Source organism: Loxodonta africana, chromosome 13 (genome assembly GCF_030014295.1).
Source record: "Loxodonta africana isolate mLoxAfr1 chromosome 13, mLoxAfr1.hap2, whole genome shotgun sequence".
In the NCBI taxonomy this organism is placed as follows: domain Eukaryota; kingdom Metazoa; phylum Chordata; class Mammalia; order Proboscidea; family Elephantidae; genus Loxodonta; species Loxodonta africana.
Window position 1 is genome coordinate 1,882,853 of NC_087354.1, and position 23,887 is coordinate 1,906,739.

Below are 23,887 nucleotides of genomic sequence, written 5' to 3' on the forward strand. Positions count from 1 at the left end.
AACAGCCATAGTGGGGAGTCCTAAATAGTGTGAAGGTTTAGTGAGGCAAGACTGGAATGCAGGAAGGATCACCAAATAGAGAAAGCAGCTGGTCCAAGGGTTGGGAAATCACAAAGAGCAAATTCTTCACAATGGCTGAGCATTGTGCATTTTTCTTTGAAGTGTCCTTTTCCTTGTTGATTTATTATGAGTTCTTCATGTAGTGAGTGGGTATTAATTCATTATCTAAGTTGATTACAAATGGGCTCTTCTATCACTTCTTTTAACCTTGCTTATTATGTCCTTTTGCCACACAAGTTTCCTTGGACAAATTTTTCTGTACCATTTGCTTGTACTTCTGTAACCATTTTTGAATGATCTACGGCAAAATTTTACTTGTGTGTGATATTAATGCTATTGTGTGATAATTTCTTCATTCTGTTTGATTGCCTTTCTTTGGAACGGACACAAATACGAATCTCTTCCAGTCAGTTGTCTAGGTAGCTGTCTTCTAAATTTCTTGGCATAGACGAGCAAATACCTCTAGTGCTACATCCATTTGTTGAAACATCTCATTTGGCATTCCATCAATTCCTGGAGCCAGTACTGATATATTATTATTTATTGAAGTCCATACTTCACTTGTTCTCAATTTATCCCTAATGTCCTTTTTGGGTTCCAGGATCCCATCCAGGATACCACATGGCATTTAATTGTCAAGTCTCCTTAGGATTCTCTTGGTTGTGACAGTTTCTCAGACTTTGTTTTTTATGACCTTGACGGTTTTGAGGAATACTGGTCAGGTATTTTGTAGAATGTCCCTAAATTGGGATTTTTGAATTTGAGATACATTTATTCATATACCATAAAATTCACCCTTTTAAATTGCACATTTCAGTGCTTGTATAAATATATCTGCAACATTTCGCAACTATCCCTACTAATTCTAGAACATTTTCTTCATCCCAAAAGGAAACCTCTTGCCTATTAGCAATCACTCCCCACCCCTATCTCCTGGCGACTACTAATCTGCTTTCTGTCTCTATGAATTGTCTGTTCTGGACATTTCATATAAATGAAATCATACAATACGTGGTCTTTTGTGACTGACTTCTTTCATTCAGCATAATGTTTTCAAGGTTCATCCGTATTGCAGCATCACACCGTACTTCATTCCTTTTTATGTATCTGTCATATGGATATGGAGCCCTGGTGGCGCAGTGGCTAAGAGCTTAGCTGGTAACCAAAAGGTCAGCAACAGGCTTGTTGGTCTATGTGGATATATTATACCATACCACATGTTGTTTATTCATTCTTAAGGTGATGGATATTTGGGTTTTATGAATGAAGCTATTATGAATTAGGCTGATAGGAACATATGCATATACATTTTTCTATGGTTGTATATTTTTACTTCTCCTAGGTGTATATTAGGAGTGGAATTTCTGGAGCGTATGTTAACCTTATGGTTAATATTTTTTTAAGGCTTTTTTTTTACATTGTGGTAAATGTATCAGTAACAGGGCATTGCCATTTCAACAATCTTCACATGCACAGTTCAATGCATTAAATATGTTCATCATGTTGTTCAACCATCACCATGAACCATTTCCAAATTGTTCCATCATCCTTAACAGAAGCTTGTTGTTGTTAGGTGCCATCGAGTCAGTTCTGACTCATAACAGCCCTATTGGACAGAGTAGAACTGCCCCATAGGGTTCCCAAAGAGCAGCTGGTGGATTTGAACTGATGACCTTTTGGTTAACAGCCAAGCTCTTAACCACTATGCAACCAGGGCTCCAAAAACAGAATCTTAATATCCTCTATGTGGTTAATACTTTTAAGAACTGCACTGCTAAACACTTTTCCAAAATGGCTGCACCATTTTACATTCCCACTACCAGCAGTGTATTAGAGCTCTGATTTCCATATCCTCACAACACTTGTTTTTGTCTGTCTCTTTGGTTATATCCCTCCCAATGGGCATGGAAAGCTGGACAATGAATAAGGAAGACCAAAGAATCAGCACCTTTGAATTGTGGTGTTGGCGAAGAATACTGAATATACCATTGCTGCCAAAAAGAATGAACAAATCTGTCTTGGAAGAAGTACAACCAGAATACTCCTTAGAAGTGAGGATGGCGAGACTACATCTCACATGCTTTGGACAGGTTATCAGGAGGGATCAGTCCCTGGAAAAGGACATTATGCTCGATAGAATAGATGGTCAGTGAAAAAGAAGAAGACTGTCACAAGATAGATGGACACAGTGACTGCAACAATGGGCTCAGACATAGCAACAGTTGTGGGGATGATGCAGGACCAGGCAGTGTTTTCTTCTGTTGTGCATAGGGTCACTATGAGTTGGAAATGACAGGAAGGCACCTAAGAACAACAAGTGGGCAGGGAGCAGCATCTCACTGTGTTTTTGACTTGCATTTCCTTAAAGACTAATGATGTTAAGCGCCTGTCTTTTCAAGAGCTGATGGACCATTTCCTTACCTTCTTTAGAGAACTGTCTATTCAAAACCTTTACTCATATTTTAAATTGGGTTATTTGTGGTTTTATTGTTGACCTGTAAATGTTTTATTAATTTATATTTTTTTTATAATTTTTATTGTGCTTTAAGTGATTTACTATTATTTTTTGCACATATTCTGGACACTAGACCATTATCAGTTCTAGGGTTTGCAAATATTATCTCCCATAGTGTTGTCTTTTCACTTTTTTAATTGTGTCCTTTGAATTAAAAAAAAAAAAGTTTAATTTTGGTGAAGTTAGATTTATCTGTTTTTTCCCCTTTGGTTGCTTGTGCTTTAGGTGTTGTATCTAAGAAATCATTACCTATCTCAAGGTCAAAAAGATTTACATCTTTTTTTTCTTTTTTTAAAGAGTTTTATAGTTTTAGCTCTTATACTTGTTTCAGTTCTGTAAAAAATAGCTTTGTTTTCAGATTTTATGTAATTAAAGCTCATAGCAAGGTCAAGGAGCCTTGGTGGTACAGTGGTAACGTGCTTGGCTGCTATCCTGGAAAAACAAACCTAGTAAACCCTATGGAACAGTTCTACGCTGTCCTCCTACAGGGTCACTAGGAGTTGGAATCAACTCCAAGGGAACAGTTTTTTTGTTTGTTTTTAAAACTCATATCCTTGTGTGTTTGATACGGAGATAAGTCTACACTTTGAAAAACAGTGAACTTTTGGGGAGACCCATCAGGGCCTAGCAGCACAGTCTTTATATCAAAGTTACTGGTTATGTCTCTGTTTCTGTACCTTCAATTCCCAATTGCAGGATATGCTGAACCAGGCCTATGAATTGACGTAAATTACCCTTTCTTTAAGAAAATGAGTGATCCAAAAGGGCAGCCCACTTTCAGTTTTCTTTAAGGCCCAGGTAGCCCATGATGCCTTCTCTGACATACAAAGCCAAGTTCATAATGCAGCAGCATCACCACCAGGAAATTAGACAATCAAAAGTATATTACAGTTGAGAAATAATTTTATTTTATGTTGATACTGAGATTAACTCTACAGCAACAACTAAACAACAAAATACTTATATTTTAATTATAAATTTAATTCATGATCACTGTAAAATGTACAAAGAATTGTAACACGTACAAGACAAAAATTAAAAAATGCCCACATTGTCAAAGCCCAGAGGAGTTTAAGGAGACATGACAGTTAAATACAGTGTGGTGTCCTAGATGGAATCCTGGAACAGAAAAATGGCATTAGGGAAAACTGAGGAAATATTGATAAGATATAATTATTTAATTGAAAAAATACACCTAATAACCACTCCCCAGAAGTGGTGGTGTTGTTGGGTGCCATTGAGTTGGTTCCGGCTTACAGTGACCCTATGTACAACAGAAGGAAACACTGCCTAGTCCTATGCCATCCTCATAATTCTTTGAGCCCATTGCTGCAACCACTGTGTCACTCCATCTTGTTGAGGGTCTTCTTCTTTTTCACTGACTCTCTACCTTACCAACAAGCATGATGTCCTTCTCCAGGGATTGGTCCCTCCTAATAAACATGTCCAAAGTATGTGAGACGAAGTCTTACCATCCTCCCTTCTAAGAAGCATTTTGGATGTACTTCTTGCAAGACAGATTTGTTTGTTCTTTTTGGTGGTTCATGGTATATTCAATATTCTTTGCCATAACTCAGAGGTATCAATTCTTCTTCTATCTTCCTTGTTCATCATCCAGCTTTCACATGCATATGAGGTGACTGAAAACACCATGGCTTAGGTCAGGCACACCTTAGTCCTTACAATGACATCTTTGCTTTTTAACACTTCGAAGAGGTCTTTTACAGCAGATTTGCCCAATGCAAGGCAGCATTTGATTTCTTGACTGCTGTTTTCATGGGTGTTGTTTGTAGATCCAAGTAAAATTAAGTCCTTGACAACTTCAATCTTTTCTCCATTTATTATGATGTTGCTTATTGGCCCAGTTGTGAGGATTTTTGTTTTCTTTATGTTGAGGTGTAATCCCTACTGAAGGCTGTAGTCTTTGATCCTCGTCAGTAAGTGTTTCAAGTCCTTTTCACTTTCAGCAGGCAAGGTTGTGTCATCTGCATATTGCAGGTCATTAATAAGTATTCCTTCAATCCTGATGCCCCGTTCTTCATATAGGCCAGCTTCTAGCATTATCTGCTCAGCATACAGATTGCATAAGTACAGTGAAAGGATATAACCCTAACACACACCTTTCCTGACTTTAAACCATGTAGTATCCCCTTGTTCTGTTTGAACAACTGCCTCTCGATCTATGTACAAGTTCCTAATGAGCACCATTAAGTGTTCTGGAATTCCCATCCACAATGTTATCCATAATTTATTATGATTCACACAGTCAAAGGCCTTTGCATGGTCAATTAAACACAGGTAAACATCTTTCTGGTATCCCTGCTTTCAGCCAGGAAACATCTCAGATTAGCAAGGATTTCCCTCATTCCATGATCTCTTCTGAATCTGGCTTGAATTTATGGCAGTTCCCTGTCAATGTACTGATGCAGCTGCTTTTGAATGATCTTCTGCAAAATTTTACTTGTGATAAAAAAAAAAAATTAGTGATATTGATAATATTATTCGATAATTTTCACATTCAGTTGTATCATCTTTCTTTGGAATAGGCATAAATACGGATCTCCTCCAGTCAGTTGGCCAGGTTGCTATCTTCTGAATTTCCCGGCATAGACGAGTGAGCACCTCCAGCACTGCATCCATTTGTTGAAACATCTTAATTGGTATTCTGTCAATTCCTAAAGACTTGTTTTTTGCCAACGCCTTCAGTGCAGCTTGGACTTCTTCCTTCAGTACCATCAGTTCTTGATCATATGCTACTTCCTGAAATGGTTGAACGTCAACCAATTCTTTTTGGTACAGGGACTCTATTCCTTCCATCTTCTTTTGATGACTCCTGTGTTGTTCAGCATTTTGCCCATAGAATCCTTCACTGTTGCAACTGGAGGCTTGAATTCTTTTTCAGTTTTTTCAGCTTCAGAAATGCCAAGAGCATTCTTCCCTTTTGGTTTTCTAACTCCAGGCCTTTGCACATTTCATTACAATACTTTACTTTGACTTCTCCAGCTGCCCTTTGAAATCTTCTGTTCATCTTTTTTACGTCATCATTTCTTCCTTTTGCTTTGGCTACCCAACATCCAAGACCAACTTTCAGAGTCTCTTCTAACATCCATTTTTGTCTTTCTTTCCTATCTTTTTAGTGACCTCTTGCTTTCTTCTTGTATTACGTCTTTGATGTCGTTGCACAATTATTCTGGTCTTCGGTCATTCCCCTGTCAGTTTGTCGTACTCGGGGGCTTGTGTGTTGCAGTGATGCTGGAAGCTGGTATTCAAACACCAGCAGAGTCACCTGTGGTGGACAGGTTTCAGATGAGCTTCCAAACTTAGACTAGGAAGATGGACCTGGTGGTCTACTTCTGAAGAAAATTAGCCAGGGACAATCTTATGAATAGCAGTGGAACATTGTCCGATATAGGGCTGGAAGATGAGCCCCCCAGGTTGGAAGGCACTCAAAAGATGACTGGGGAAGAGCCGCCTCCTCAAAGTAGAGTCGACCTTAATGATGTAGATAGAGTCAAGCTTTAGGGACCTTCATTTGTTGATGTGGCATGGCTCAAAATGGAGAAAAAAAACTGCAAACATCCATTAATAATCAGAATTTTGAATGTATGAAGTTCGAATCTAGGAAAATTGGAAATGATCAAAAATGAAATGGAATGCATAAAACACTGATATCCTAGGCGTTAGTAAGCTGAAATAGACTGGTATTGGCCATTTTGAATCAGGCAATCATATGGTCTACTATTCCAGGAATGACAGATTGAAGAGGAATGGTGTTGCATTCATTGTCAAAAAGAACATTTCAGGATCTAACCTGAAGTATAATGCTGTCAAAAAACAAACAAACTTGTAGCCATAGAGTCGATTCCAGCTTATAGTAACCCTATAGGACAGAGTAGAACTGGCCCATAGGGTTTCCAAGGAGCGCCTGGTGGATTCCAACTGCCAACCTTGTGGTTAGCGGCCTTAGCTCTTAACTGTGCAACCAGAGTTTCCAGGTGGACCTTAAGGGGATTGTAAACCAGTATTGTTTAGCCAAGGGTGCCTGCAAGGATTTGTTGGGCAACTCAGTGACTTCCCAAGTATTTTGCACATCTCTAAAAACTGGAAGACATGGCTACTGTCCCCACGGCAGTGGTTTGTGGGGTACCTGAAGCCCCGTCTCAGGAAGCCCGCTCTGCGGATGTGCCAGGCTGGGTACCACTCAGTCACCTGGGTCCCGGATGATGCAGGCCCGCTTGCGGTGTGACGACACCGGACCACTGCGGCAATTTGGTGCGCCTGCGCGGTGCAGGGCTGGTGCGCAAGCGCACAGGATCCTAGGTTTTTAGGAGGCGCTGCGCAGCTGGTCGGACGCAGAGCGGAGCAGCGATAGGAGATGCCCCACGCCTTAGCGTGAGGAGCGGTCAGTGGCGACATGGAGCGAGTCAGGTCAGGAGCGGATGGCTGCCCTCGGACAGCCAGCTTGGGGATCTTTTTAATCTCTTCCTCAGATACTAAAATCTGCAGGAAAAGTTCTATAACTTGGGAATGCGGGCACTCCAGTCCTTTGTTCTGGAGAACTGGATCGGGCGCCTTTGGAGGCTCGGATCCTCTGCTGTTGGTCCCTGCACCGTATCCTGTCCGCATCCTGTTAGGGTCCCATCCTCCCACATAGTCAGGTCCCGTTGCGTGCTGTTGCACCCACTGCAACCCCTGTGTCCCGTGGGTGTGAGCTAGTGCTTGTGGCTGCCCGGGAGCGGGTGGCGGGATTGCTGCAGTGGTTGGGGGAGGTGGCGAGATGGCCTCCGTGGAGAGAAGCGGTGGTGGGGTGACCACCGTGGCGGGGGTGGCGGACTAGCTGTGATGCTGGGGGGGCGTTGGGTGGCCGCACGGGTGAGAAGTGCGGTGAGGTGACCACAGCGAGGGGAAAGGCGAGGTGGGATGGCGGGGAGGGCAGAGAGACGGCCGCAGTGGTCAGGAGACGGCGCGAGGCAGCCGCAGGGGTAGAGGGGCGGCAGGGCGGTGCTTGTGGGTGCTTTGGTGGCTCGGTGACTGGTGGAGGGGAGGGGAGGGCAGTGGAGGGGCTGCCTTGGCCCGCGGCGAGGGGCGGTGGCAGTGTGGCCACGTCGGAGGGGAGTGGTCTGCGGCGGAGGGAAGAGGATGGAGGGGCTGCCGTAGTAGAGGGGGCAGCAGGGCCGGCGGGGGTGCAGGGTGCCTGTGGCGGCCGGACGGGCGGTGGCGGGGGACCGTGGTGGCGGGGAGGGCGTGTCGGGGGGCCGGGGGCGGCACGGTGGTCTGTGGTGGCAGGCGGTGTGGCCACGTCGGAGGGGCGTGGTCTGCGGCGGAGGGAAGAGGATGGAGGGGCTGCCGTAGTAGAGGGGGCAGCAGGGCCGGCGGGGGTGCAGGGTTCCTGCGGCGGCCGGACGGGTGGTAGCGGGTAGCCTTGGTGGAGGGGAGGCCGTGTCGAGGGGCCGGGGGCCACAGGGTGGTCTGTGGCGGCAGGCGAGGTGGCCACAGCGAGGTGGGAGTGGTCGGCAGTGGGGTGGGGGCCGGGGAGGTGGACGGCTAGTCACAGGAGAAAGGGTTCCGTTAAGTCTTCAGTTTGTAAACGGATACCGTTACCACCGCGGATCAAAAAGGAGAAGGCTAAATATTGTGACTTCCATGTCGATTTTATGGCGACTGTGTTTTAAAAACCCCATCCTTAAAATAAAGGGGTGGCTGCGGAAATATTTTGTTTTTTCGTTTATTTTACTCCTTTAGTGTATTTTACTTAGCTCGCATTTTGTGGCTACGTGGTAAGACAGGGAGATGCCCCGAAGGTCCTTGCAGACGTGTCCTGATAGAAGGGCAGAAGGGCGAGGGTCTGGGCGGCGACCCTGGCAGTCTCGCTCGCGGGGTCCTGCCCTCGTGCTCAGAATGACGTCGTAGCACGTAGACCAGGGCGCAGGGGTCCCGCACCGTCTCGTCGCCTTTGTGCAGCCCCGCAAAGATGGCGGCTGCCGCAGCGATGTGGATCTGCGCAGGCGCGGGGTGGGGGGCACTTGCCCCCTCCTCAAGGTGCCCAGTGCAGGGAGGGGCCAGGCCTGCTCAGGTTATGCCCGTCAGGCATCCAGGCAGCATCCTCTGAAAAGGGCCACCGGGAGGGGAGGGTGCCATTCTGTGCAGGCCTGCTGCGTGGGCGGTAGCCCCTTCCTCAAAACGTCGCAGTGTGGAAGGGTGCAGGATGCGCAGGCGCAGTAGGGCTGGTGACCGCTCTGGCCCCTTGGTGGGGCAGGCGGGGGCGGGGGTGTGTGCAGTCTGTCCTCCACCTGCCTGGGACAGGGGACATTCCTTGCGCACTGTGCGGCAGTGGGATGGAGGACTCAGGGTTTCAATCGTCTCTGCCTAGCAGGATTGGCTGCAGCCCCCTCCCCACAGTGCTGCAGTGGAGTGGGGGAGGGAAGGGAGAAGAAGACAGGGATTCGTCCAGCCTGTGTCTGCTTAGGATGGCGGCTATGCGGCACACCCTCCTTTCTGTTAGGCAGTAAGAAGAGAGAACTATGATGGCAGGAGACCAAGGGGGACTCCCCCGACCCCCAGGACTGGCTGTGCTGTTTAAGGCAGCCTCCATCAGGAATCCAACACTGTGCGTTTTACATCTGTTTTCTGATTCTCCAGAAAGGCTCACCTTTTTATTTTGTGGATCCTCCCTTAGTTGTATCATGTGCATTCTAATTAATCTCCATTCTCAAAGCGGGTTCACCAATCCTTTATACCTAAACGTTTTTCGAAGCCTTTGATTTCCGCCTTCCCAGATTTGTTGATTACACGTCTGCATCACCTTCAGAGTTTATCCTTAACCTGTGGTTATTCCACTCGTGACCCCGCTGCGTAGACGATTTCCTTCTACTCGTATTGGGATGTAGTTCAGCCCAAGTCCAGAGGGGAGTGCCAAACACTATGGCCTGCGTAGGCTGCAAGGAGCTGCCATCTCTGAGTAGTGTTTACAAGAGAGGGATGAGAAAAGTGAAGAGAATCCGATTGGGGTGGGTATGTGAGTAGGGTCAGGGAATTCTTGCATTTATGCAGATTTTTAAGTTAATGCTTTTGATCATATTTGAAGCTGGAGATTCTATGAATATTTGGTGAAAAAGGACAATGACGCATTATAACTGTTCTTGTGTTCTACTGTTTTGATTTTTGGGGGGAAAGGGACATTTTTACCTTAAGGTTTTTATTTATTTTTCTTGGGTTGGTAGGATATTCATGTGATTGCCTCTCTTTCTTTTTAACCTAACCAGTTCGTTGTGTTGAGTTGGGATGTAATTAAGGAAAAGGTAAACATAGAAAGCTTGAAAAACATTGTTCCGGAATTGTCTTTTCGGGAGCAGGGATCTGGGATTTTTTTTGTGATACTTATTTCTCCATTTTTCTTGCTTGTATGAAGATACTGCTTCAGGCAATTATATTTTGGCTTAATTTCGGATCATTTGGCACTTTCCAAGCTGAGTGTGTATTATTCTTGTCCGCCATTTTAGAGTCTTTCGCTCAGGCTCCCAATATGGCGGGATCCCTTAAGCAAAGGCCTCAACATGCAGACATCTTATAAGTTTCAAGGTCTCTGCCTTGCCAGTGTGTGTGTGGTTTAGTACTAGAGCTTTTTGAAAAGGGAGAAGGGAGTGTGAGCCCTTCCCTGGTTTAGAACAAGGAATCCTGGGCAAGGGATCTCCATTGCTGGCTAAAGCAAGGTGTAGTATCCGACACTGAGAGTTTATCCACAGAGTGTCTGTCCAGTCTTTTACTGCTGAAATTTTTCCTCATTTATGACTACTTTACATCTTTATTTTTCCTTTCCCTCTTGCTTTCCCTAACGTGTTCATGTTTGTTTCAAGCAATATGGACCTTTAGTAATGTCAAGGATTCCACCTTGACACTGGAAGCTATTTTTAGGAAGAATCTTTGAAATAAGTACCATATGAGTGCAGCCGTCAACATAGGAGGGATGGTGAGATTTTTAAAAAGATATCTTCCTTTTATGGCTTTATCGCTGGTCCTGTGGAGAATGGGGGGCCTGGGGACAGCTTTAGGTAAAGAAGGGGCACTCCAAATCTGCTCTTCCCGTTTTGTCTAGTCTCGCCCCGTAACTTTTCTGGCCCAGAGCCAGGAAGCTTTCCTGAGAGGTGTTCCTGGTTAAAACAACCTCATTCACTGGTAACAGTAGAACGTGGGAAGTTACTTCTTTTTATCTTCCATTTTCTGAGTGCTAGCTGGTCCAGAATTACCTTTTTGAAGACTCCTGGGTTTTTTATAGGTACTGATTTTCTTAAGGTTTTGGCGTTCTCTTTAGTTGCCAAATGTTCCACTTGTCTTCACATTTTTATTTTAAGTTTGAGTATTTGGTAAAGTAGCATAGCTGTTAAGGACATAAGATGCCCTTTAAAGCTACTCTTTGAGGAGTTGTAACTATGAGGGTTTAAAAACTACAGGTGCAGAAGAGCTTGAGAAAAGGATGATAGTTGTGGGTTACGTCTACTATAATTTTATATGCTGTGTCAATTTCCTCTTTTAAACTGAGACCCGTAAGTTTGGCAGTTTAGGATAGGCCTTAGTATTCAGGATCTTTATGTTTTAATGTTGGGATACCGAATTTGTAAGTGTTAACTATTTGAGAAAAAAAGTTTGCCTTTGCTATATAAGCAGGGTAGGTTTAGAGGAGGGAATTATGTTTCAATATAATACTGGGCTCCAGATGTGGTTGCAGTTAATTTTAAGACAGGCTAGGGTGAAGTGGTTGGAGAGAATTAATACTGCTAGGGAATGGGGTTTTATGGGTGGATATCCATTTGGTCCAGATAACCCTTGTGACTAGGACACTAGAAAAAAAAAAGACCCCCTTGAAAATGTGTAATATTACTTAATGTTTATATTCACATATATAGAACATACTTTTATTTGTCATACATTCAAACAGTACTAAAATATTTGAAGACAGGGAAAGTTCCTGTTAACTCATTTTTCCGGAAATAATTACCAGATTTAATAGTTTGTGGAATGAATGGCTGTGCCATGTAGGTGCCAGATCAGGCAGGCAGTGACCTTGCTTCCCACAGAAACAGCCCACCTAGGGCTGTTTTAGAGGGATTATTCTAGGAATTTTCCTATGCTTTTATTAAAATACTCATTAACATTATTTTGTTATGGTAGAAATAATATTTATAATGCAACTTCTTCACTTATGACTCATGGTTAAACCAAAAACCCAAACCCATTGCTATCCAGTTGATTCTGGCCCATAGCCACCCTGTAAGGCAGAGAACTCTACCCTATAGGGTTTCCAAGGCTGTAATCTTTACAGGAACAGATTGCCACATCTTTCTCCCCCAGAGCAATTGGTGAGTTCAAACCTTGGACCTTTCGGTTAGCAGCAGAGTGCTTAACCACTTTGCTACCAGGGCTCATTTTATCCATGGTTATGTGTTCATAAATAAATAAGTTCTGTCTCATTGCCTTTATTAGTTTTATGGTTTATTTTTTGAGTTACATAATTTTCCATGAAAACGTTATTGATACGTGTTTGGTAGGTTCATTTTTCAAGTTTTATTTGTTATTATATGCAGTTGAGTTTGGATGACATTTCTCTTAAGATAATTTTAAGAATTTCTGAGTGAAAGATTTTACATTTAAAGATTTTTTTATTTCTGATTGCCCTTTCAAGGATAAATTTACACTTTTAAAAGTCTGCATTGCCCTCCCCCCCTCCCACTACATTCTGGCCAAAACAGAAGTATTGCTTGCTTTTGTAATTTTAAAAATTTAAAGTAAAAAACATGACCGTTTAAGGAAACCCTGGTGGCGTAGTGGTTAAGTGCTATGGCTGCTAACCAAAGGTCGGCAGTTCGAATCCGCCAGGCGCTCCTTGAAACTCTATGGGCAGTTCTACTCTGTCCTCTAGGGTCGCTATGAGTGGGTTTTATTTAATTTAAATATTTTATATATTCACAAGTATTGTCTTATATTTATGCTGAGAATTATCTGCACTCCTATTTTTATGCGCTGTTAGAGATTTTGCATTTTATTTGATCCATTGTCCATAGAATCCGTCAGATTCATATTGAGGCCTCTATCCCAAAAGTACCTCAGTTTTTAATCTTGTCAGAATCCTTAGTTTTTTTTTTGTAACGCCATTCTCCCTCACCTTTTTTTTTTTTTTTTTTTAAGATTTCTGTATGTTGTTGTCAGTCTTCATTTTTGTTGCTGTATATCCAGCCACAAAATGATTTGAAGACTGTAGGAACATTTCCTGTATCTGAAGTCCACTGATGAGGTTCAGATTTTTGTACACTTCCAGGAAGTTGGAAGTATCTTCACTTTGATGTTCAGCAAGAGGTTTGGTTCTCACATTTTGAAAGAAGTTTTATAAAAGCTGAAATGCAGCTTTTATCTGGAAAATTCAAATCTGTTTTTTGGTGATTTATTTATTTTTGTGATTTCTGTATAGATGAAGATGTCTGGTAGGGAAAATTGTACTGTGGGGGGTCCTTGTCACACAGCTGTTGCATCTTCATCTTGATAAGATGTCTTAGAGCGTCACCAGCTTACATTCTGAGTGTCAGAATTATGTCAGGGCAGGTTGTTGGTCATCTTAAGATAAGCGGGAGTGCTGATAATCTCTTTTCTAATTCAATAAATTGGAGATAGAGTGTAGTTTGTTTTGTCAGTCGAAACATTTGATTATCTGTGGCAATGTATGAAATATTTTTATTGATATAATTCACTATGTACACAAGATTGAGCAAACATCACCATTATCTTAATTCTAGAACATTTCAACATCCCAGAAGGGAACCGTGCACACTCAGTCCACATTCTCACCATGAATCTACTTTTTGTCCTCTATGAAATTTCCTGTCCTAAACATTTCATGTAAATGGAGTTATACACTATGTAACCTTTTATGTCTGGCTTCTTTTACTTAGCCTAATGTTTTCAAGACTGACCCATGTGGTAGCATGAATCAGTACTTCATTCTTTTGTTATGAATGAGTGCTATTCAGTTGTATTGGGTATACCATACCACACCATATTTTATTTATTTGTTTCTCAGTTGATGGAGATTTGGTTGTTTCCACTCTTTGACTATTAACGTGAATACTACTAGGAATGTTTTTGTGCGAGTTTGTGTGTTCATTTCTTTTGGCAATTATTGGGTTATATGTTAACTGCATATTAACATTTTTAGGAACTGCTGGATTACTTTCCAAAGCAGCTGCACCATCTTACATTCCTACCAGCAGTTTGGTAGTTACAGTCCGCCCACATTCTCATCAACACATGTGGTTGTTGTTTTTCTAAATTTGTTTTGTTGAATGGAAAGGAACATCTCATTGTACTTTTGGTTTGCATTTCCCTAAAGACTAATGATGTTTACTATCTTTTCACGTGCTGATTGGCCATTTGTATATGTTCAGAGAACTGTCTATTCAAATGCTTTGCCCACTTTTAAGTTAGATTATTTGTGTTTTTATTTAGTTGTAAGGGCTCTTTATTAGGTTCTTATCAGTTTATCTGTTTTTTCTTTTGCTTGTAGTATTGGTGTCATATCTATAAGAAACCATTGCCTAATCCAAGGACAAGAAAGTAGCAGTGTATATAATTCTGTCAGTTGAAATCTAATATATTTGAATTTTTATGTTTTTTTCTATTGCTTAATTAGAATAGTCAAGGTTCTTAAAGCAATAAACAACATATGCAGTTGGTAAGTCATTTGATTGTTACTACTAACCAAAAAGATGGGCAGTTCAAATCTACCAGCCGCCTCCTTGGAAACCCTTGGGGCAGTTCTCCTCTGTCCAATAGTGTCATTATCGTCAGAGTCGAGCCTACAGCAATGGGAGTAGGGGTTGCATTATATATGTATGTGTGTGTATATGTATCTGTGTATATACAGGAAATACTTATATACTTACATCTCTTAAATAGCTAGGGTTCAGAGAATTCACTTTTGGCATGTGTCCTTTGAATTCTCCCTTTGAATTGTTTCACTGCATCACCCTTTGTGAAATGTCTCTTCTTCTGTTCTTTATAATTTAGCTTTTAAAAATTGAAGTTTTACGAATAGTTCCTGTAGTTCCTAACATGGCAGAAGTATGGAATGTTTTATGCAGTCACCTTGAGCGGCCATTTTGTGAACGCTTCGGAAGAGCATAATATGTTAGTAGTTATGTGGGTTATTTGCTTAAGGAGCTCGTTTTCTTTTGCAGATTCTGACAGTATTTGGATAGGAGGTTGCTTAGTAGGTATTTTGTAATTTAAACTTAATGCTCTACCAATGTTTTTCTAAATAATCTTTGGAAAAAAGCTTTGCTGGTTATTTGGAGGAATTGGGTGGGTGAAGGTGGGGGGTGTATTTGTGAGTATGTATATTTGCATATGTGTATGTTAATATGTGAATAGACATAGAAAAACAAAACCAAATCCTTTGCTGTCTAGTTGATTCTGATTCACAGTGATTCTACAGGATAGAGTAAATCTGCCCCATAGGGGTTCCAAGGAGTGGCTGGTGGATTCGAATTTCTCACCTTTTTATTAACAGCCAAGTTATTAAGCACTGTGCCACCCTACATTTGCTTTGTTTCATGACGTTTTTTCCACCAGATTTTGTGATGTGAAGGGGCTTTCTAAAGGGAGAAAGAAAGTAGCTAAGGACAGGCCCTGACTTTGGAGGATGAAGACCTACTAATATTTGAATTTTGTCATGTTTAATTAGATTGTGGACACTTAAAATTCTAGCATATTAAATTTAGTTCTAAATACAACCTTGAAATACACGGTGGTTTCGTAAATTGATAAATTTATTCAAACAAATCCAGTTTTTTCTATCTCAGGGACCGCTTACATCTGAGACGAACCACAGAACAGCAGGTGCCTGAGGTGGAAGTCCAAGTCAAGCGCAGAAGGACAGCCTCGCTGAACAACCAAGAGTGAGTAAAGCCTGGCTGGGGACTAATTCGGGTCGGAATCCTGTTTCATGTTGGAGCAAAGTATCATTGATTTATGGGATTAAAATGAATTTAATTAATGGAAGAAGCACATGGACCTAATACAGGAGATATTGGGAAAAAAGCAGTGACATTCTTCATTGTGTTGTCCTGACCTAACTCAAGCCCTGTTAAGACTTTAGTATAATGCATTTACTTTGTTTCACCATGTATGTATTAGGTGGGTTCTATATTTGTAACATTGTATACTTATCCTTCAACAAAAGTATAGTTGAATTAATTTCTGCTTTATTGGTTATGTCGTTAAATCACTGCCTGTGCCTGCTAAATGCTCTATACATTGAAGTGACGTTAACTTACATATTCATTCTTGCTTGGCAGTAATTAGGTTTGATTTTTCCTTTTTTTTGGTTAGTATATTTCTTAAGTTGAACATTTAAAGTACGTTTGTGTTTGTTTCTCTCTGTTGGGGACCTCTTGCCACAACTTGAAGGTCCATTCATGCTTTGTAGAGCCACCTACGAATGCCTGGGCCCCTGAAGAAAAAGCACAGCCTTAGCTAGTAAAAATTCCACATGTTAACTTTGATATACTTGGAGATTACTGTGTTTAAAAGGAAAGAATGTGTTTCAGTGTACTTTATTGGTTCCCAGAGTTGAGTTAATTACGTGACTAGTACTTTCCCCAAGAAGTTTAAGTAGTTCATTATCTGCACTTATGTGGTGCCCTCCAGTCAATTCTGTCTCATAGTGACCATATAGGACAGAGTAGAGCTGCCCCATAGGGTTTCCAAGGTGTAAATCTTTAAGGAAGCAGACTGCCATGTCTTTTTTCCGTGGACTGGCTGGTGGGTTCAAACTGCTGACCTTTAGGTTAGCAGCCAGGCACTTTAACTGCTGTGCCACTAGGGCTCCTATCTGCACTCGAAGCCCATGAAGCCCATTGCCCTTGAGTTGACTCCGACTCATAATAACCCTGACTGCCCCATAGACTTTCCAGGGAGCACCTGGTGGATTTGAACTGCCAACTTTTTGATTAGCAGCCTTAGCTACCAGGGTTTCCATCTGCACTTAGAGATACAAATTATTCTACCATAGGAGGACTTGTGGGGTTTCTTGCCTACATTTCACACTTGAATGACAAGGACATTAAGAAGGATAAATTACCTTCCCTTTCCCCCACAGATGGTGGGGACTAGAAGAAAAAGATCAACAACAAAAAGCCAATTTTTTTCAACCTCGGGAAAAATGACTACACTCAGTCATAGTCCCACTGGTTATGGTGGTTTTGATTTGTTGTGGCTGCATCTCCACATCTTGATACATTCCCAGATGTTTTCTTGTAGATTTAATTGAGTGCATTAAATTGTTTTCATCACGTTTGCCTTTTTTGGTGTCTTTAGTTTCTTTCTGACTTCTAGAAATACAAATATTAAAAATCTTGTTAGATAAATTTTCAATACTTACTATGATTTTTTGTTTGTTTGTTTACAAGTATTAGCCTTTTCTGCCCTTTCAGAAATTTGATAAAAGACATTTGGAGAATCAGAGAGAGGTTAAAAGGCTGAAGTGTGGTCTTGCTGATGAATTTTTTTTTTCAGGCTCATCTTGTTATCTAGCAAACTTTATCACTTCCTACATTGGTTCCTCCTCCCTGTGATCAGATTTGTAGCTGGGTTACTAATCCATATGGGTGTGTTGATGGCTTTTCTCTGGAATAGATAAAAATAATTTGAGAGCCCTTAAATAACCATGACTCTAGCAGGTCTGTTTGAAGAAGTCATGGATGACAGCCTTAATGGCTCACTAAAAATGCTTTAGGAAGTGCTACCTGCCCCTCAAAGGATTGTTTCCAGATAGAGTGATTGGCAAGTAAGTGGTAAATGTGGTCCTGATCATGTTTCTGTAGGGCTTTTTAAACCAAAAGCAGCTTTTTGTTTTCTAGTTCCTTGGACGTATCCCCAGTCTTGGTAAGTACCCTCCAGTTCCTTATACTTCTTCGTGTGCAGAGATGCTCCTTTGTCCTGTTTTACAGCTTTTTCATGAGGTTATGACATGCTTTCACCCTAAAGAAAGATCTTCTTAAATGTTGTAAGGGTCTTCACTTTTTTTCCCACGTAATCATCTATGTAGATATGTGTTTCCTTATCCTTTATGAGTCTGTGTCCCCTTCTCCCGACAGGTGTCAGCTGTACCCGAGGCGACCCCAGCAGCAGCCAGTGCCTGTGGTGGACTTCCAGGCCGACCTGAGGCAGGCCTTCTTGGCCGAGACCCCAAGAGGCGGTTAAAGTGGCGCTGGAGCCTGACTGCAGCAGAGAGCCAGGTTAGAGCTGATGAAGTAACGACCAGGTACAAAGAAATCACCAAAGAATAGGGTATTTGGATCATTTAATTTTCTGGAACAGGTTTACAGAAAAAATTTTACCTTAGAAATTTCACATAACAAGATTTCAGAAAGTTAAAAAAGTAAAAGCAGTATCCTTCCCTGACACTTTTGTAATGTGTATATTGCCTTCTAATCAAAATGTAACTAGTTGCCGTTGGGTCGATTCCGACTCACGGTGAGTCCCAGGTGTGTCAGAATAGAACTGTGTGCCGCAGGGTGTTCGGTGGCTGATTTTTCAAAAGTGGATTGCCATGTCTTTATTCTGTGTCACCTCTGGGTAAACTCGAACCTCCAGCCTTTTAGTTAGTAGCTGTTAACCATTTGCACCACCCAGGAACTGACATCTTTGTAGGCATGTTTTTAAGGTAGTTTCATTCATATTTTGTTTTGCATTAATTTTTAGCTTAACATTACTTGAAAAATAATTATACATAGCTGCTGAATATTCTGCTAGTAAATGTTGTCCAATATCTTTTTGTGGGATACTTAATTTTTTCTGCTGGTAGTTTGAATAAAGCTTCAGTGAATAGCTTCGTATAAACCTTTAGATAGACTCGTTTCCTCAGATATGCAGATATGAAAATAAATCGCATCAAGGAGGATGAGCTTCAGGTACATTTTCCAAATTATATTACAAAGTATTGTGTCTTCATTGCCTTAAAATTATGAGACTACCAATATCGTTTATACCTTTTGAATTATCGCTATACTTCACGTTGATTAGCAATGAATTGTAGAGAAGCTAAATATTTTCCCATGCTTGTTTACTAATCTTTTTTTGTGTGTTTTCTCACTTTCCATTTTTACCAGTGTATTTTGTGTCTGAATCAACATAGAATGTAATAAAGATTATTATCCACTATTTTTCCATGTGATACAGATTTATTTACAGTATGTCTTTATGTTCGATGCTTACATTTTTAGGAGAAAGCTATTTGGTAGTTGAGATTTTGATTTAGTAAAGTATCTTTTTCCTTTGTGATTCCTGGTATTTTAAGATTAGAATGGCTTTAGTCCAAAGGGCTTAATATATATCTTTAAAAAAAAATAAGATGAGAGAAGAGGGTAATTTATGTGACTTGTTTTTTAAAGATTTTTTTGTTTATATATTTGAAATAATACCTGATAGTTTGTTTTTGAAATAATACTTGATAATTCATTTTATCAACTTGAATTAATTGGGCCTGTTTCTGGACGCCACTGTCATTTCTATAGCTTAAGAGATAATTTTCTGAGAGAAAAAAACCCTCCACTATTCATTCCAGTGTTCTTCAGTTATTGCATGGATTTAATTGAAAGAAGTAGTGGAATCTGATCATTCATCTGAGCTATCCCCCAGAGTAAGGGCATTTTGCAGTCAGTTAGGTTCATGGTTGATTTTTTTTAGCCCAGGAATTTTTTCAATCCCTAGCGTAGTACACTTTGTCACTGTCAGTTTCTGTCAGCTCCTGTTGATGGTGACCCTGTGTGTACAGAGCAAAACTGCCCCATAGGGTTTTCAAGGGTGTGAGTTTTTGGTCGCAGATCACTAGGCTTGTCTTCAGGAGTGCCTTGGGGTGTGTTTGAACTGCCAGCCTTTTGGTTAGTAGTCCAGTGCTTAGCCATTTGTGCCAGTAGTTCGTATATACGTGTGTGTGTGTGTGTGTGTGTGTATATATTTTTAAAAAATAATTTTTTGTTGTTCCTGAGAATATATACAGCAGAACATACACCAATGCGGCCATTTCTACATTTGGAATTCAGTGACAGTGATGATATTCAAGTTGTGCAGCCATTTGCACCCTTCTTTTCTGAATTTTTCTTCCCTATTAACATAAATTCAGTGTCTCCTGCATTTTCTATCTAGTCCCTGGAGTTGCTGTTGTCAATTTCTTGGCACGTAAATAGTTCTTAAAAGAGCACAATGCTCAAGACAGGCATTCTTTCCTAGTTAAGCTAAGCTATTGTTTGGTTTTAAGAAGACTTTAGAGGATATTTTTGGTTTAAGGTTTAAAGATTATCTCAGTGCAGTAGTGTCAGGAGTTCATCCAGCCTCCATGGTTCTAGAAAATTCTGGATTCTTTGAGAATTTGAAATTCTGTTCTGCATTTTCTCCTTTTGATCAGGATTTATCTATAGAATTTTTGATCAAAATGTTCAGTAGTGGTAGCTGGGCACTATGCATTTCTTCTGGTCTCATGGCAAAGGAGACAATTAGCCACACATTCCATTTTTTCCTCCTATTGCTATTCTCCTTTTTTCTGTGTTGCTTCAGGCTAATGGGACTAATTGTACTTTGGATGCCCACCTCCTAGCTTTAAAAAAAAATTCAGCTACTTTGTTGCTGAGAATATGTACAGCAGAACATACGCGAATTCAACAGTTTCTGCATGTACCATTTAGTGGCACTGATTACATTTTTGGAGCTGTGCAACCATTTTCACCTTCCTTTTCTGAGTTGTTCCTCTATCATGAGCATAAACTCACTGTCTCCTAATATTCCTATCTAATGTTTGAAATTTGGCTGTTGTCAATTTGATTCCCTATAGTAGTTCTTAAGAGAGCATAAAAATGCATATATTTTTTTTTACTGCTTAAGGTAAAATATTTTTTGTTTTAAGACATCAGGGGACATTTTTTTGGTTTAACGTTTGAGTTGGAGATTATCTCAGGTCACTAGTTTCAGGGGTTCATCTGACGTTCATGGCTCAGGAAGTCTGGAGTCCATGAGAATGTGAAATTCTGTTCTGCATTTTTCCCCTTTTGCTCAGGATTCTTAAATAAAACCATTGATCAAAACATTGAGTAATGGTAGCAGGGCACCATCAAATTCTTCTGGTCTCATGGCAAAGGAGGAAATTGTTCACAGAGGCAGTTAGCCACACATTCCATATCCTCCTCCATTTCCTAACTCTTGTTCTTCCTCTGTTGCTTCAGGTGAATAGAGATAAACTAGTGTGCCTTGGATGTCTGCTTGTAAGCTTTTAAGACCCCAGACAGTACACAACAGGCTAGGAGGTAGAACAGAAGCACTAAACATGTTATTAGCCAAATTAACTGGGATGTTCCATGAAACCACCACCCTAAACCTCCAAACCAAGGAACCAGATCGTATGAAATTTTTGGTTGTACATAAGCAGCCTCAGCAACTACTTTTTTTCTGGGGGGTGGAGGGGGGAGGTGGTGGTTCTAAATATGTCTATAGCACAACTTTTGCCAATTCAGCTTTTTACAGATGTACAGCTTATTGACAATAATTACACTAATTGACTCTGCATCTCTACCCTTAATCCATGTGATACATCCATCACCGTGAATTCGCCTTTCCCCTCCTTCCTGCTCGTGGTAACCACTGACAGACTTTGTTCTCTATATATTTGCCTTGTCTTGTTTTTTATATAAGTGAAGTCCCACAATATTTGTCTCTTTATGATTGACTTATTTCACTCAGCGTAATGGCTCCCAGCTCTATCGTATTGTTGGATGTATCAGTACTTCATTCCTCCTACTGGCTGAGTAGTATTCCGTTGTATGTATGTACCACATTTTGTTACCCATTCATCTGTTGGTGGGCATTTAGGTTGTTTCTACTTTTTGGCTATTGTGACTACTGCTGCAATGAACATTGGTGTTGTATAAGCCTCTCTTTGAGTCTCTGCTTTCAAGTCTTTTGGTGAAGTACCTAGGAGTGGAATTGCTGGGTCACATGGTAGTTATTTAATTTGTTGAGAAACTGCCACACTGTTTTCCACAGTGGCTGTACTAATTTGCATTCCCAATAGCAATGGGTAAGGGTTCCTGTTTCCCCACATCCTCACCGACATTCGTTATATTCAGAGTTTTAAAAGTGTTTTTTTTTTTTTTTTTATGTTAGCCACCCTAGTGAAGTGAAATGGTATTTCATTGTGGTTTCGATTTGCATCTCTGATGGCTAATGACTCTGAACATCTCTTCATGTGTTTGGCGGCCATTTGAATGTCCTCTTTGATGAAATTGTGTACTCAAGTCTTTTGCCCATTTTATGATTGGGTTATTTGCCTTTTTGTTGTTAAGTTGTTGAAGGTATTCATATATTTTGGTTCTTAAATTCTTGTTGGATATATGGTTTCCCAAGATATATTCTCCTAGTCGGTAGCTTGTCTTTTCAGTTTTGGGGTAAAGTCTTTTGATGAACAAATTTATTATGAGATCCCATTTACTCATATTGTCTTTTGTTGTTTGTAGTTTTGTTATTATATTAGATAATCCATTGTTAAAAGTTAGGCCTGACAACACTGCCCCTGCTGTTTCTTCTTGGAATTTATGGTGTTAGCTTTCACATTTAGGTCCTTAATCTGTTTTGAAATGGTATGAGGCATGGATCCTGTTTCATTTTTCTACATTTGGAAATCTAATTTTCCCAGCTCTATTTATTGAAGAGACTCTTCTTTCATCATTGAATGGACTTAGCACCCTTGTCAAAATCAGTCGACCATAGATGTGTGGGTATATTTCTGGACTCATTAATCACATATTCTTTTAAAAATTCTTAAGTATTATTTAAATCATTTGTTATTGTGTACAAGTAGAACCATCTAATTTTCTTATATTTAATTATATCCTGTTCTATTCTAGTGTCAACTAATAGTTTTACCTAAATAGTACTAGTTCCTTGGATTACTTTAGACTAGGGATTAATAAACTGTGGCCTACTGCCTGTTTTTAAAAACTTTGCACAGCTACGCGCTTCATAAACGTAGGGTTTCTGGCTACTTCGGCATCACAATGGCAGATTTGAGTAATTACAACAGATTAAATGTCAGGTAAGGCCAACAATATATATCATCTTGCCTCTAATAGAGAAAGTGAAAAGTTGGCTAACCTCTGCATAGAGATCCAAATTAAAAGGAGAGTTGATGTTGTAGAAGGTAGTGAAGAAGGGAGTTATAGATGGTGGTTATCTGAGATATATGTTATGGAGTAAAGGACTGAATGCATTTTTTCAGTAAGGGCCAGGTCTGCAAATCATGTCAAAGTGAACTGTACAGCTTGATGGGTAGATTTTTTAAGACACTGTAGTCACTGATAGCTTTCCTTTTTTCATGGTAAAAGCCTAAAGCACACGACAGCAGAGAAAACTAGGGAAAGAAATAAAAGAATTTACAATTCCTGTATTTTGACCACAGCGTTAGACTGACTTTTCTTTTAGTCATTAACCCGTTTGCTTTTATTTTGAAAATGTAGTTGTGCTGTTAACTAATTTATATTCTATTTATTTCACTTAAATGTTTATCAGTAATGCTTCTTCATTATATTGCATAGCCCGAAAGCTTGAGAACTACTGCTGCTTTGATGGACCCCGGGGTGACTTGAATTAAGAGTCATTTGTTGTTATGTGCCCTGTGATCTGAGATTTACCATGACTGCTAATCTACTAGTGCAATGTGATGTCCTTGCTCTTCCTGTCCTTTTTTCCCTAATAAAGCATTTTTCTTTGTTGTGGAGATAAATTTAATGTACATTCTACAAAGTGAAATATCTCCTTTCTTTCATGCGGGTTCCATCATTATGGTGTGCTAAATTTAGAGCATGAGAAAGAATTGTCCCTAAAGTTCAAGGCCACCTCCTTAAGAGAAACTTTTTTTAACCTTTCTAGGAAGTCACTTTTGAGTGAAAGTTTCTTCTGCATAGATTTGACGAGTTGTGTTCTTCTGGTGGCTGCTCAAGTTTAGTCAGCTTTTCGAACATTACTGTTCTTAAGCAGCTGCTGGTTATGACAGACCTTGGATGCTACTCTTTGGTAGCTGGGCACCACCTGCTTTCTTTTCAGTAGTTTGTTACCATCAGACCTCTTCACTATGCCATAGCTTGATATTCTGGTTCTGTGATGTCCTGGAGGAGGGTTAGTAAAGAGTGGGGACACATTAGAGTTAACAACTTGACTGTTTCAAATGGCTGTTCCAGGGTGTGTGGCCTGTTTGTTGCAGAGATGGACAGCCTCTGTATGCAT

At 40.6% G+C, this 23,887-nt stretch overlaps 1 protein-coding gene across 3 annotated transcripts in view; it reads left to right on the forward strand.

The window, feature by feature from the left end:
- The first annotated feature begins 6,870 nt into the window (after positions 1-6,870).
- Positions 6,871-23,887, forward strand: part of SNURF (SNRPN upstream open reading frame) — a 28,008-nt gene continuing 10,991 nt past the window's right edge. Inside the window, exons 1-3 of one of the 3 annotated variants that reach the window (XM_064296184.1) lie at positions 6,871-7,003; positions 15,406-15,516; positions 17,716-17,882. In XM_064296184.1, the coding sequence (XP_064152254.1) occupies positions 6,990-7,003; positions 15,406-15,516; positions 17,716-17,821 (231 nt within the window). In that variant the 5' untranslated portion in view covers positions 6,871-6,989 and the 3' untranslated portion in view covers positions 17,822-17,882. The remainder of the gene's footprint in view (positions 7,004-15,405; positions 15,517-17,715; positions 17,883-23,887) is intronic. The other 2 variants (XM_064296186.1, XM_064296185.1) reach the window with 2 other exon arrangements.